The sequence below is a fragment of the Arachis hypogaea genome, chromosome 11 (assembly GCF_003086295.3).
Source record: "Arachis hypogaea cultivar Tifrunner chromosome 11, arahy.Tifrunner.gnm2.J5K5, whole genome shotgun sequence".
In the NCBI taxonomy this organism is placed as follows: Eukaryota; Viridiplantae; Streptophyta; class Magnoliopsida; order Fabales; family Fabaceae; genus Arachis; species Arachis hypogaea.
In genome coordinates, this window is record NC_092046.1 from 82,404,672 (window position 1) to 82,420,156 (window position 15,485).

General features: G+C 33.3%; 3 protein-coding genes across 4 annotated transcripts; 2 read left to right on the forward strand and 1 right to left on the reverse strand.

Moving 5' to 3' along the window:
• Nucleotides 1-600: 600 nt before the first annotated feature.
• On the forward strand, nt 601-1,947 carry LOC112721515 (uncharacterized). The gene has a single exon (XM_025772571.1). It carries the CDS (start codon nt 601-603, stop codon nt 1,945-1,947), a length of 1,347 nt encoding a protein of 448 aa, XP_025628356.1.
• A 4,614-nt stretch (nt 1,948-6,561) lies between these two features.
• Nucleotides 6,562-7,998, forward strand: LOC112722264 (high-affinity nitrate transporter 3.1). Its single transcript, XM_025773250.2, has 2 exons — nt 6,562-6,872; nt 7,147-7,998. Exons 1-2 carry the CDS (start codon nt 6,740-6,742, stop codon nt 7,632-7,634), a joined length of 621 nt encoding a protein of 206 aa, XP_025629035.1. The 5' UTR covers nt 6,562-6,739; the 3' UTR covers nt 7,635-7,998.
• Nucleotides 7,999-9,884: 1,886 nt separating this feature from the next.
• Nucleotides 9,885-12,333, reverse strand: LOC112722265 (manganese-dependent ADP-ribose/CDP-alcohol diphosphatase-like). Of its 2 annotated transcripts, none has more exons than XM_025773251.3 (2): nt 12,087-12,333; nt 9,885-11,106 (listed from the first exon to the last, which is right to left on the reverse strand). In XM_025773251.3, the coding sequence occupies exon 2, from the start codon at nt 11,067-11,069 to the stop codon at nt 10,071-10,073; it is 999 nt and encodes a 332-aa protein (XP_025629036.1). In that variant the 5' UTR covers nt 11,070-11,106; nt 12,087-12,333; the 3' UTR covers nt 9,885-10,070. The 2 variants fall into 2 exon arrangements, with proteins under 2 accessions (XP_025629036.1, XP_025629037.1); XM_025773252.3 differs by having other exon boundaries at nt 9,885-11,103; nt 12,087-12,327.
• Between the last annotated feature and the right edge of the window lie 3,152 nt (nt 12,334-15,485).

Genomic DNA, 15,485 nt, shown 5'->3' on the forward strand with positions numbered 1-15,485 from the left:
TTGTCGCTGGCCAGATCTAGTTGCGGACGCTGCTGCTAATGGCGGGACTGGATCTGTTGGTGGCGCTCTGCTACTGCCAGATTCGAAAGGAGATGAGGACGGGCGTGGTGGTGGAGAGAAACGGTGAGTGGAGGGCACACAGGCGACTGCGGGTGGCCCAGGGCGGGAGGAGGATGTACACGCGGTCGAAGGTGTGGGGCGTGAAGCTGCAGACGCCGTGCGGTGTAGGGAGCAAGAAGCGGTTCACGATCAAGTGGAACCAGGTCATGCGATCACTCAGGAGTAGGGTAGAGGCAGTATGACTTCTGGGCATGCTGAGGAAGATTTTGCTCATGCTGGGTCTGGGCAGGAGGGATCTGAGAAGGCGGAAAGGAAAGGTCATACCCAGGGCGTCGAGGAACAAATAATGGAGAACAAACTGATTTTAGCACTGGCGATGGAATCAGAGGCAGTATTGTATGACAAGGAAGACGATATCATGGCTATTCTTCAGGCGCAGAATGAGGAAATTGCACGGAAGAAGAAGATGGCAAAGCAGAGGGAGAAGATGAGACGATGCAGACCCAAAAACAAAAGCCAGGTGTGTTCTAATGGTTCTAAATGAATTTCAGTTCTTGGAATGTTAGGGGGTTACGGGGTGATGGGAAGATGAGGATGGTAAAGGACTTAAAGAATAAATATAACTTGAGCATGGTAGGTTTGATTGAGACGAAAAGAAGGGTAGTGACGAGGTTTGATGTAACACAGATTTGGGGGAATGACGGAGCGGGGTGGGAGTTTGTAGGTTCCACTGGCGCATCTTGGGGTCTTTTGTTGATTTGGGATGAAATGTTTTTTGACAGGAAAAACTGCTACAAGGGGGATAGGTGGTTGTGTGTTGAAGGAATCTTGTTGAAGAATAGGGTTAACTGTGCGTTTTTCTTGGTCTATGGTGCACATAGTAGAGAGGAGAAGAGTCATGTGTGGGAGGAGTTGAGTTACATAGCTGGATTATGTCAGGTTCCATCCTGTTTTATAGGAGATTTTAATGAAGTTGTGAATGTGGAGGAACGAAAAGATGCAGCTAGTCTATCTCGGGCTACGAAAGAATTCAAGCTTTGGATTCAGGATATGCACTTAGTGGATCTGCCGCTCATGGATCGTAAGTATACTTGGTTTCGTGGCCGGTCGTGCAGTCGGATTGATAGAGCTATGGTTACTGTGGATTGGCTAGAAGTGTTCCCTGAGACTCGGTTAAGGGGCGGACCAAGGGGTTTGTCAGATCACTGCCCTATCATAGTGGAGGAAAATATGATGAGTCGTGGTCCTAAGCCTTTTCGTAGTCTTGATTCCTGGTTTACACACACATGTTTTCTTAGAATGGTTAGGGAGAAATGGAGAGGTTTAGGGGAGATGCAGTTCACAGATAAATTGAGGGCGTTGACGGCTCCGTTGAGAAGATGGCATAAGGTCAATTTTGGGGAGATGGATAACAGAATTCTGAAGTTGGAGGAAGAAATCAAGAAGGTGGATGAGCTGGTTGGTAATGGAGTGTATGATGGAACTATGGAGGCCAGGAGAAGGGCGTTAGTTACATGCTGTGAGAAGTGGTATGTTAGGAAGGAAATTCACTGGAAGCAGATGTCTAGGTCTCGGCATGCAAAGGATATGGACAAGAACACAAGGTATTTCCACAGTATAGCTTCGGCGAGAAGAATAAATAACAGGATTGATTCGCTGGTCGTTAATGGCAGACTGGTTAGGAACCAAGCTAGAATAAAAATAGCTATCAGAGAGTTTTACAAAGAACTGTATCATCAGGAAGATTCTCCTGTGTTGGGGTTCAGAGATGGTCTGGTGGAGAGGATAGAGGAGGTAGACTCTGTTGCCTTGGAGACACTACCTTCAGCCGAGGAGATCAGAGAGGCAGTATGGGACTGTAAGTCATCTAAGGTGCCGGGTTCTTAAGGATACAACATGAATTTCATAAAGAGATGTTGGGCTGAGATTGGGTCGGAGTTCACGGCAGCTGTAATGGGGTTCTTTCAAACGTCTACTTTGCCGGCAGAGTCAAATGTAACTTGGGTGGCGTTGGTACCTAAGTTTGTTGGTGCAAAGGAGATTAAAGACCTGAGACCAATTAGTATGGTTGGGTGTGTGTACAAGGTTATCTCGAAGGTGCTGGTCAGGAGGATGAGGTCGGTAATGCCAAGGCTAGTAGGGGAGACTCAAAGTGCTTTTGTAAAGGGCAGGAAAATTCATGATGGGACTCTGATAGCCTACGAAACGGTCCACTGGCTTAAAAGGAGGAAGAAGGAGGTGGCCATAATCAAGCTGGATTTCTAAAAAGCTTACGACCGAGTCAAGTGGATCTTTGTCAATATTGTGTTGGAGAAGATGGGGTTTGGTTGCAGGTGGAGGACATGGGTTAGGGAGTGTGTGACCATAGCCTCTATGTCGGTCTTGATAAATGGCTCGCCAACTAAACCTTTCAAAATGAAAAGGGGTTTGAGACAAGGCGACCTCCTCTCTCCTTTCTTATTTGTACTGGTTGTGGATGTTCTCCATAGAATGCTGGGGGAGGCAATCAGGAACAGGCGTATCGCTCTTTTGATAGTTGGTAGTGATAAGGTGGAGCTTTCACATCTATAGTTTGCTGATGACACGATCCTGTTTTGCCCGCCAGAAGATGAGACCATGAAGAACTACAAGCGACTGTTGCGGTGGTTTGAGTTGATGTCCGGGCTCAGTATCAATTTTGATAAGTCTAGTCTGATTCCAATCAATTGTGACGAGCACTGGGTTCAACGTATGTGTAGCTTGTGGGGTTGTAAGTCATATACTCTCCCAGTTAGGTACCTTGGGGTTCCGTTAGGAGCGAACCCAAGGCTAGTAAAGACTTGGAAGCCTATAATTGATAAGGTGGAGGAGAAACTAAGTCTTTGGAAGGCTAAGGTGCTGAACAAAGCTGGAAAGTTGGTGCTTATCAAATAAGTCCTAAATAGCCTGCCGGTGTATTATTTGAGCTTGTATAAGATGCCGAAGACTGTTGCTGAGAAGTTGATCTCCTTACAGAGAAGATTCCTATGGAGTAAGGAGGATGGGAAGAATGGAATGGCTCTGGTACGATGGGATATGGTGCAGGCCCCAAAGAAGCTAGGTGGGTTGGGAGTTGGAGATGCTATGGTTCGGAACACCGCCCTCTTGTTTAAATGGTGGTGGCATTTTGTGAAGGAAGTGTGCCCACTGTGGAAGAAGGTGGTCTGTTCTTGTAATAATCTAAAGCCGAATGAATTACTGTCCTCTCAAGTGTTACCTACTAAAGGAAGGACCTTGGAAGGATATATGCTAGCTACAGATAAAGGAGCAAAATATAAGAGATAAGATGATTACATGTTTGTCCATAGAAGTTGGTGACGGTCGTCGGACCAGGTTTTGGGAGGATGTCTGGCTACAGGATGGTTCTCTGAAAGATCGGCTCCCCAGGCTCTTCTCGGTTTCAAGCTAGTGTGGTTCGGTTATTGGGGATTGTGGGTTTTGGGACGGGTTAGAATGGGTTTGGAACTTCCTATGGAGGCGGGAGTTGTTTCAGTGGGAGTTGGATCTGTTGAGTTAGTTACATGAGGCTTTGAGACCAGTGAGGCTAGCACCTAATAGGGAGGATAGAGTGGTGTGGAAGTATGATAGACTGGGTATTTTTTCGACTAACTCATTTGTGCAGGTGATCCAAGAAGGGGTGCTTTCAGAGAATATAACCAGTTACAGCTTCACGAGGACCATTTGGAAAGGTGTAGTTCCGCCACGAGTGGAGTTGTTCGCTTGGTTTGTCTTGACAGGAAGGGTGAATATCAAGGAGAGGCTAAGTCGACTTGGGATTCTCAATCAGGATGATACGAGCTATGTTTTATGTAACAAGGATGTTGAACAGGTCCATCACTTGTTCCTTAGCTGTGATTTCGCTTGGCAGGTGTGGAGTACTTGGATATCTGTGTTTAGCCGTCCCGGGTCTCTTTCCGGAACTTATGAAGGACCATTTTCTAAGTTGGACAGAAGAGCCTCGCGGAAAGGAGGACCGGAAGCAGCGGTTAAGGAGCTTTTGTGCGATCATTTGGAACATTTGGCTGGAAAGGAACAGGAGAATTTTCCAGAATACGAACCGAAATGTTGAGGATATCAGCAATATGTTCATGGCTAACTGTGACGAGTGGAGGAGGGAACTCTCTTCATGTTGTTAACGGCTGTGCTGGAGAGGTCTTGAGGAGTTTCTTTATTTATGTTACTTGTTAGGTGTTGCTTGTTTGTTTTGGATATCTTTTCCTATTTGCTCTACTCTATTTGTGTCGAACTCCTTTATTTTCAAAAAAAAAAAAAAGGATAAATTCTGATAATTTTTTTTATTTCTTTAATATTATCAAAAAAATATAATTTTATTTTATTAAAATTATTTAAAGGCATAATATGTAAACTCGCGTGTCTAACCATTTGAAGTTACTAATGTCCGTATGTCACTTTTTCTACAAGATCATTTACATCACTTTTTTCCTCCCACACCTTAGAGTATAATAGTTTATAGTTAGGATTATTTAGGTATATTATGAGGAGGTTTATTTTCCATTTTTTATTTTTCGCTATTTTTTTAAAAAATAAAAAAATGTGGAGTTTCATGTTAAAAAAGGAAAGGAAAGGAACTGAATCAACTTACCCATAACTAATACAATAATAAATATAACGAGATAAGCCTTAAAGTGGTCACTAATGTTGCACTCGAGTCTCATAATAGTTCCTGAACTTAAAAGTTACCCATATTCGTCCATGAAGTTGCACTCTAGGACTCAGATTTGTCCTTCCGGCACATTCTGTCCACCTGGCACTACCGGAAAGCTGATCTGGACTCCTCCGTGACACGCTGGCCAGGTAACGGCTAGCTGACCTGGATTAGTAAACTTTTATGGTATAATTTGGTCCCTAAATCAAAATTAAAAAATTTAATCCCAAATTTAATCATCATTCTCTTCTCTACAGTAATCCCTCTTTTCTCTACAGGCATAGATCTTCATATCCCAAATTCACAAGATTTTTTTTGTTTATTTTTAATTAAAGTATCTTATAATAATAACAACAACTAGAATCTTCTTAACAACCATTATTTGAACAAGTTTAACCGCTTTTATCCCTTTTTTTTTGTAAGAAAGATGGTGAGATTATAACATAAAAAAAAGTTATGTGATATATATAATTAAAGAAATAATGCAAAGTTTAGTTTCTAAAATTGTGAACGTTCATAAAAATTTATTGACTTTTAAAAATGATTAAATTGATTCCTAAATTCATAAATTGTGAATCTCAACTCATATCTAATGCTAATATAAAATATTAAAATGTGAGCATGACATTTACAAACAAAAAATGATATGATTAATATTTTAATATGATCAAATTAGTGTCTTAAATTAGTTAATTATATTTATTTTGCTTAATTAGTTTTTTATTAATTAGAGACTAAAATAATAAATTTTAAATTAGGTAAATTTTTGCTATTTTTTTTGTTTCTCTAATATTACCCTTAATTAATTTGAAATACCTATTTAATTATAATAAAATCTTAGACACGTCATTTTAATGGAGATGTCATACGATTTGAAATGCCATAATATAACACTTTATATTAATACTATGTGAATGACAGTTAAATTAGGATGATGCATGGTTATTTTGGAACAGGAATCGAAAGGAAATATAATGTAGTATATAATAATAACGATGTAACTTTTTAATTCCATAAATACAAGAGATAGATTTTTATAAAATCATATAAAAATATAAAATTGAATTTTGTATAACATTTTAATTAAACTAGAGTTAAATGAGTGCATAAAATGTTAAATACAAAGACATAGTGTTTGACTTTTAATTAACAAAACATATGCGTACTTTCAATGAAGTTGTAATTTGTAGTGTCTTTCACATCCATATAGAGAAGAGAAGAGAAGAGAAAAAAAGAAAAGAGAGGAATTACTACTATAGAGAAGAGAATAATAATTAAATTTGGGGATTAAAATTCTTAATTTTGATTTAGGGACCAAATTGTACCATAAAAGTTTACTAATCAATGTCAGCTAGCCGTTACTTGGTCAGCGTGTCACGAAAGAGTCCAGATCAGCTTTCCGGTAGTGCCAATCTGAGTCCCAGAGTGCAACTTCAACTTCAAGGACGAATATGAGTAACTATTAAGTTCAGTAACTACTATGAGACTCGAGTGCAACTGTAGGGACTACTTTGAGACTTATCTCCTAATATAACTAAATAGACTTGCGCTAAGATTGTTCACATTTCATGTGTCATGCATATTTTAGAAGAAGAAAAAAAAAGTCAACATATAAATTAGGAGTTGCTGCTTAGATCTCAGTATGAATTGGCCCTTTTAACAAGCCCAAGGGCCATATCTACCACTTGCCTGTTTGAATCTTCCATTATTTTTTTCCAAAAAACACTCAAGTGGTATTAATAAAATTTAGAATTTTTGGGACTTGGACTTTTCGTGGCTATGGTTGATAAAAAAAACTCAATTTATATTCCTCATACATATTTATCGATTTCCTAATATTTTATAGGACCAGGCCTTGTATAAAAGGCTTAAAACTCATGCATCCCACTCAGATTCCAAATTACATAATTTCCAATTAATTTGATTTGGCCGTGCGCTCTCTCTCTCTTTAACTCACCCTCTCACAAAGTTGACTTTTCTAACCTCTCTGCAACAATGGCATCAAGATTGGTTGTGGTAGCATCACTACTTGTCCTTTGCTGCTTAACCGGAACTTGTTATGGCAAAGGTCACTTCTCTTCCTTGAAGAAAACCCTTGATGTCACCGCTTCCCCCAAGAAAGGACAAGGTAACAAAACCACAACTCACGTGCCAAATTCCATCATCATTAATCTTAACTTCTCCGAACCAAACCCAAATTTTGCATATCTTGTATAATTAGGTCACTAAATAAAAGGACCTGATTAGTTTCATTATTTGTTTTTAGTATTTTCTGTTATCAATAAACAACAACGAAATTAAAATTAGTTAATGCATACTAGGTGTAAATTGCACAACTATATTATAATCCGAAATTCAGTGAATTTATAATAGTTATTTACCGGCTGTTTCCAATTTGGCAGTTTTGAAAGCTGGAATAGACAAAATAACAGTGACATGGGGTCTTAACAAGACCTTACCAGCCGGAACAGACTCTGCATATCAGACCGTTAAGGTGAAGCTGTGCTACGCGCCAATCAGCCAGAAAGACCGCGCGTGGAGGAAGACGGAGGACGACCTCTCAAGGGACAAAACGTGCCAGCACAAGATCGTGGCCAAACCCTACGACGCTTCCAACAAGACCGTTAATCGTTTCGAGTGGGTGATCGAGCGCGACGTGCCCACCGCCACGTACTTCGTACGCGCCTACGCGTTTGATTCTAATGACGCTGAAGTTGCTTACGGTCAGACCACTGATGCTAAGAAGACAACAAACTTGTTTGAGATCCAAGCAATCATCGGGCGCCACGCGTCCCTTGATATATGCTCAATTTGCTTCAGTGTTTTCTCGGTGATGTCACTCTTTGTGTTCTTCTACATCGAGAAGAGGAAGGGTAAGGTTTCCAAGTGATTGATAGGATATCAAGTATCAACTGAAGATGCATGCTACTAGGTAAAAGTACTGGAAAAGACACGTAGCTTTGTTTTCTTTCTTTTGTGTTCTTGCTCTATGGTGTATGTCAGTTGTCACAACATAAGCGCTTGCTGCTATAAAATTTTTTAAAAAAAAATGTACCTATGTTAAGTTCATGCTGAGTTATTAAAACAGAGCAAGCAGAATTAGAGGGGAAATTATGAAGATATGGAGATTTATAGTTATTGTTAAATAAGTAAACTCTCTCTTTGGTGTATGAATTATAAAATCGGATCATTAATTCCATAATGATTAAATAATCATGAGGGCATTACGTGAAGCACGATGAACTCTTCCGAAAGTTGTGTTCTTTTTTTTTTTTTTTTTTTTTTTTGGGTTTAAGGAAGACTGATATCGAATACTCCTTTTGTTCTCTTTTTTCCATAAATATAGTATTTTGGTATATTTTTATGTCAATGTAGCAATGACAAATAAAAAGAAATAGAAAGTGTAATAACACAATTTAATGTCTAGGATGGCATCTAGGTGAGTGGTACATCATGAAAGCCAAACTCAACTCCAAAAAGGTGGATTTTATGGTGTAGAAGGAGAAAATCTTCTACACCTATATATATATATTTGTTGTCAATAGAAAAAGGTACCAAGTGTTCAGAGAGAGAAAATTTAAAAACAATATCTACCATTATTTTGTTGGCAACTACTCCCATGAAGATGCCAAAAATATCTTCTCATGATGATTTTTATTTAAAAAGTGTAACTTATTTATTTAGCAACACTTTAAATAAAGATAACACTTTTACTTCAAATAAAATCAAATCCTACAATCTATCATCCAATGATCAAAATTATATATCTTTACATGATGATAATAATTAAATCTTCATTGGAGTAGTTACCTATTTTGTTAAGTTGCAAAATGTTTTCAATTTTTTTGTTTCTTGATGTGCAAGAAGAAATTTAATAATTAAATATAATAAATATTTGTTTAATTAGTGATTATAAAATTAATATTGGACCTTTATTTGAATTTTTTTGTTTTTGTAAAATTTTATTTATTTTGAATCAAACCATATTTATAAATAAAAATTAAAAATACAGACCTAAATTTTATAAATTACAAGACTTATAGAAAAAAGTCATTAACTTTTTATATATATTAAAGCATATATTAAGTATGGTGCAGCAGAAAAAAAAAAGTCTCCTAAAATGTTCACAAGAAATACATAAAAAAAATTCTATAGTAATTAGATACATTTTTTGGAATAATAATGAACAAAATTTATTTTAAAATACTAATTAAATTAAATAATTATTTAAAATAACTATCAAAATTTATTAGAAATATGAAAAGAGTAATAATTTGGTTAAAAAATTTGAGAAAATAATATATATTTAGAAAAACAATATGATTACGGTTAAAAGGTTAAAAAATTTTCATAAATAATAGTTCTAGTAAATAATTTAAAATTTGTGATATACGTAAATATAATTTTTAATTAATATATATGATTTGAATATTAATTTAAATTTAAATTTATCTATTTTAAATATTAAACAGTATTTTATATTGTATTTTGATTTTTAAGTTGATAGATGAATATTAATTATTTTTAATTTATTATGTGTTAATTTTTAACTGTGAGATAAATTTGATTATTTCACATATCAAGTATTGAATTTTTTTTTTGGTGACTATATTAAATATTAAATTTGATTATATTTACGTATATTGCAAATTTTATATTGTTTACTATAATTATTATTTATGAAAATGTTTTAACCTTTTAAACCTTAATCATTATCCAAAATAAATAGAATTCACAAAAAAAAAGGTTCAATATCATTTTTATAATCATTAATTAAATAAATATTTAGTTATTAAATTCCTTCACGTGTTTCAAGGAATAGCAAAAAAACAAAAAATAAACTCTGCAATTTATCAAAACAATAGCAGATATTGTCTTTTAAATTTTCTTTCCCTAGATAGTTGGTAGTTTTTTTTATTGACAACAAATATATATAGATGTAAAAAATTCTCTTCTTCTACACCATAGAATTCACCCTCCAAAAATGTAGTATTAGCTTGCAATGAGAGCTAAGCCACCTGGAGTGAAGTAAGCTGAAAGCAGTTGAATGCGCAGATTTAGATTGAATTTTATTTATTATTTATTATTTACTTAATTTTTATAGTAATGAAAAATAACTGCACTAAGAAACAAGAGGAAGTTTATCATTGAATATATATATTTATATATATCTGGAACAAAGCCTGCTAACAATTTTACAAGAATAATCAAAATTTGTTAAAGCAGATCATTTCTGACAAAACCGCCATTTATGTTAGTGCTTGCTGAATATTTTTCTCTTCAGCAGAACTTTGTAGACTCATGAACCAACCAAACAATCTTTTGATCACAAATCTGCCTTAGGATTAAAGTACATATCTACACTCTTCATTCTATCAGTGCCATGAAGCGATATTCTGTCATCATAAACATCAGCATATCCAAATGCATCTGTCCCAGGAGGACACTCCAATGCAGCTTCAAGAACTTTATGGTGTACGCCATGTGAATCAATTGAGTATCCACCTTTGTGATCATGTCCTGCTATACATAGCTTCACACAATTGTATCTATGTATTAAGTTCATTACTTCGTCATAATTCCATAACAATGCCTCCTTCGACGATGCGCCGGGATGCAGAGGAAGATGGCAGCAGACCACAACTTTCTGTTTCAATCTTGTTGATTCTTCAAGGACGCGGTCCAACCATTTCATTTGCTCCTCTCCAACACCCCCATTGAACATGAGGAACCTTCTCTCAAGCCCAACCAAACCCATTGGACTGTTCTTGTCCTCGTTCGGATTCTTTGCCTGCAAGAACTTTAAGGCCTCTAATGTTCTTGGATGATCCTTGGGCCAACCAATGGCGCTGATGTCATATCCATCGAGAACAACGAACCTATACTCTGGCATGGGCGAGAAATCATAGTAACCGTGCCCTTTATCGCTCTGAATCCTCAACAACGGAAGCAACTGACTGCGAGGGAGATTGTATAGGCAATGATTGCCAATCAAGTGATACACGGGTCCCTTGAAGTTCTCAAACTCATGAACAATTTTCTTTACCGTTTTAAGAGACTGATCTTTCGGACAATATCCATCAACAATGTCTCCAAAATTTATCACAAAATTATGCCTCTGGTGATTGTTCCATTCTTTAACTGCTCTTTGCAATACAAGAATGCTATGCCTATAGTACCGAGGAACACCAAGAAACGATCGACCATCTGGAATGTCTGCATATTGGACATCAGTAATCAATCCAAAAGAAAAGAGAGGTTGTTGTTTCCTATTTGAAGTAGATTCTCCATTAACATAATTAGCTTGCCCGTTGGCATAACCCATGGTGTATCTATGTCCCTAAACTCCCCACAAGCTCCTACTGGACATAGAAAATCAATTATATATGTATCAGCAGAATAGAATTTTCTCATATATAAGCAATTTAATTTGAGATTACAAATCACTTCTTATGAGTTTGTTTGTAATGATATTAACTAACTTCATTAATTCTACAAATATATGGTGGGTACATTAATCTATCATCCACCAAAAAGTTCTGAATTTGATAATATCAAAAAATTTAGTGTTTACGGGAATGAGAAAATACAGTGGCATACAACAAAAAGTTTCAAAATCATGGCTTGTCCTGTTATAACTAGACAGTTTCAAAATCAAACAAAACTAGAGATACAACATCAGTTATCTGGTAACAAGTTTCAACTTTCAAGTCCAGATAAAAAGACATTCTCATTGTACACAAACTGCACAGTGATCTATAGATATAATAGAAAGAACTTAAAGAAGGATGTGCAGAAGAAATTGTTCGAAGCATGGATGATAGGACACACAGTAATCACAATTAGTTGCGATCAGAATAGTGTCTATTGAAGCATTATAAAGCGCGAGAACATGAGAAATTCTGAATTCTAATGGCCAATTAAGATTGAAAAGATTATCAAAAATTCAAAACCCAGTTACACCCTCGTTTTCATTATTTGATGTCACAATCACATCAAAGATTCCAGATTTCCCTTCGAGTTAAATTAATAATTTCCACATATTAGATTAAATTTGTATGTAATGTGCCCACTAAGGTACACTAAAATCACCTATAAAGCAAGCAAACCAACGAAGAACAATTGCTTTCAGATGATACAATAAACCAGCAAAATATATATATATATATATATATATATATATATATATATATATATATATATATATATATAGAGAGAGAGAGAGAGAGAGAGAGAGAGAGAGAGAGAGAGAGAGAGAGAGAGAGAGAGAGAGAGAGAGAGAGAGAGAGAGAGAGAGAGAGAGAGAGAGAGAGAGAGAATAGAAATCAAATTAAAGACGTACTTGTCCGAGTTTAATAAACAATGATTGAATTTGAATCCTGAGATGGAAGTGGAGCAATCATCAACAGAGCATATATATGTATATACCACAATGACACAATGTATGTGGATACTAGAGAGAGTTTTCGATTGTGACGAGGTTTGAAGCTGCAGTTTAGAGTTGGGGTTATATAAACTTTTTAATTTGGGGGAATTGCAAGGAAGTTATTTATGAATTAATAAGTTAAATTCATAATCGAATGACTAAAAATTTAGGTTTTTTGTTGGCTAAAAAAAGTAGAGGGGCTAAAATTGTCTTTTTGCCGAGTTGTCAGGCACACGGGACTAACACAGTTATCAATTAGTCTCTGAGTCTCTCTACCTGTTCATTAACGCCACGTGTCTTTGTAACCATGGCCATTGACCAATGTCTCACGCGCCCCAAGCTACCATGTGTGTTGTCTCTTGCTTTTTCTGGCGTATTTCATCCTCCTTATAATACTGCGGCTTTGTCTCGGATTTTAAACTCAACCCACCAACACCAGCATGTTTGCTTACTAAATACTAATTGTAAATATTTTAGGGGAGTAATATTGCCATTATCAATTATGTTAAGTATATATTAAAATTAATTATTAATTAATTATTAAAATATATATTAAAATATAAAATACATATTTTTTAGAATTAATTTTAATATATAAATAATATTTTTATTTTTAATTGATAATATCAACAACGAATTTAAAAAAATTTGATAATGAAAACAAAATGTATATAATATAATAATAATTTTTATAATTATATTATGTTATTATAAAATATTATTAATTTTTGAATTATTTAATTAATAAATTAAAATGATAAAATAATAATTTAAAATAATAAAATAATTTAAAATTTTATTTTTTAAAATTGTATATTTTAAAAAGATTAAGTAATTTTTTTATTGTCAATATAATTAAATATCTCTCTTTTTATATATGTTACTAAGTATTTATTAAAAATTTATCTTTTACACGATTATGAAGTCAACCTTTTAGGATATTCATAGTAGAGATAGTTTTTTCAACTAATACAGTTATTATGGACTAAACTAAAACTAACTTTAAGAGAAGAAATACTAATGGATAAACAATATTTTTTCGAGTCTTAATTAATTTTTGAAAAAGAATACCAATTTTTATTAAATTTGAAAATCGATCATCGAAACACATATCTAATATAAAGTAGTTGACAATCAAATGTAAAAAATAAATGAAAAAAAAATCTAATGGATAGAATTAAAAATTGAAAAAGAATAGAACATAAGCCAAGAGTTAGGGACTTGAGAAGTTGAGATAATTAGGTTCGGTTTGGTAAAATTTTTTGAAGAGGTATTTGTGCTTTTTAAAAGCTCAAGCTCTTTATTTTGTATTTGGTAAATCAAAAAGACTATCTGCTTGTACTTGCAGCTTTTAAGAGATCTTATTTTTGAAAGTACCAACATAGAGCTTTTCAAAGTTTAGCTTGTGCTTTTTAAAATTTAAAAGTCTAATATAACCTCATATGTTAACTAATTTTTAAATTTAATGCTTATATTTATGTCTATTATAATATTTTTAAATTTTAAAAGCTATTTTACCAAACTAATAAATATTGCTTGTGTTTATTAAAAGTTATTTTTTATTTGATTTACCAAATATAAATGCTATAACTTTTAAAAAGTCATATTTAAAAGTTAATTTTTATAAGCTACTTTGAAAAGTAAAAATTTTACTTAGAGTAATTATAAAAGTGTAATTTATTTTGACTTTTAATTTTTTTTTTATACTTTTATTAATTTTTCTTTCTAAAGTTTAATATTAAAATAAGTTTAATAAGATAATTTTTTTAATCTGAAATTAATTAACACAATAATTTTATATTAGTAGAGTTAACTGTAGTAAAATAATTTTTATGATAACTTAATCTAGTGAGGTTAATATTAATAATATAGTGGGGCAAATAATTTTTTTTTATTAAAAACTATTCAAGAAAGTTTAAAATTTTACTGGTGCAATTGCCCCACTCTCTTGTGAATAAATCTATCCCTGGATAATATCATTTTTTATTGACTTTATTAATTTTAAAAATGAAGAATTTATTATCCTATATTCTAACCTAAAATTTGCGGTAAGGGTATATTTGAATCTAATTTACAGATATAGGATAAGAAACATGTAAATGTTATTGATCTTCTTGCTCTAAAATCATTACTTTGATGTTAATAATGTGAATTTAGATATTTTAAATTTTAGATTTTTATTTTAGAAGATAAACTAAATTTTTTATTATTATTTTATTTATTAAAATATGTAATTTATAGTAATTTTATGAAAATGCACCTTATTCCTTATCATGTAAACGAAATAAGATTATTATAAATGAGATAAAGCACGAAACGATGTAACTGTATCACGTTTATATATGTGTTGTATAAGGGTTTTATCTCGTTTAGAGTATGAACGAGATACGTGCAGTCTTATTTCTTTTACACTATAAACGAGATAAGACTAAACACGGCCTATATATACAATTCGTTTACAGCACCATTTGGAGTTGGTTTTCATCTATTTCTTCAAATTTTCTCCAACTTCTACCATCTTCTAACTATATTATCAACTTATTAGGTGAGCATGGTACGCGCATATGCACATGATCTGGACATCAACTGCCTGAACGCGATATGGCACAACGCAGGGGCAGCCAACTTCGAAGTTAGTGTCGTTGTTGTCTTTGTGTTTATGTTAAATCATGTATGAGTGAAGCCATAATTAGGATACTTTTCATAGAAGTGGTGTATAAGACATGTTAGATGGATGAATGTATGGTTGATAAGGTTTGCTTTTAGTAATTTAAGTTTATTTATTAACTTGATATTTATTAATTTAGTTATTAACTAACTTGATATTTATTAATTTATTAAGTAAATATTTTAATTCATTTATCGAATTTGTTTTTACTTATTTATTAATTTAGTTATTAATTCATTAGATGTGTGATATTTTGGTTATTAATTATTTAATACAATTTTTATTTAAATTAAGTATACATCTTTACTAATAAAGTTATTAATTAATTAAATAAACATTTTTATTTAACTTAATTTATTAGATAAATATTTCTACTCATTTGTCAAATTTATTTCTACTTATTTATTGATTTAGTTATTAATTAACTAGTTGTGTAGTATCTTGGTTATTAATTATTTAGTACGATTTTTTATTTAAACGAAGCTATTTATTAAGTACATGGGAATTAATAAAGTTATTAATTAATTAAGTTAATATTTTTATTTAAGTTAATTTCTTTTGTGAATGTTAATGGGGAGTATTACTTGGTGTTAATTAATCTAGCTTTATAGTTTTATAGATTTCTTATTTAATTTTTAATTTTTTAT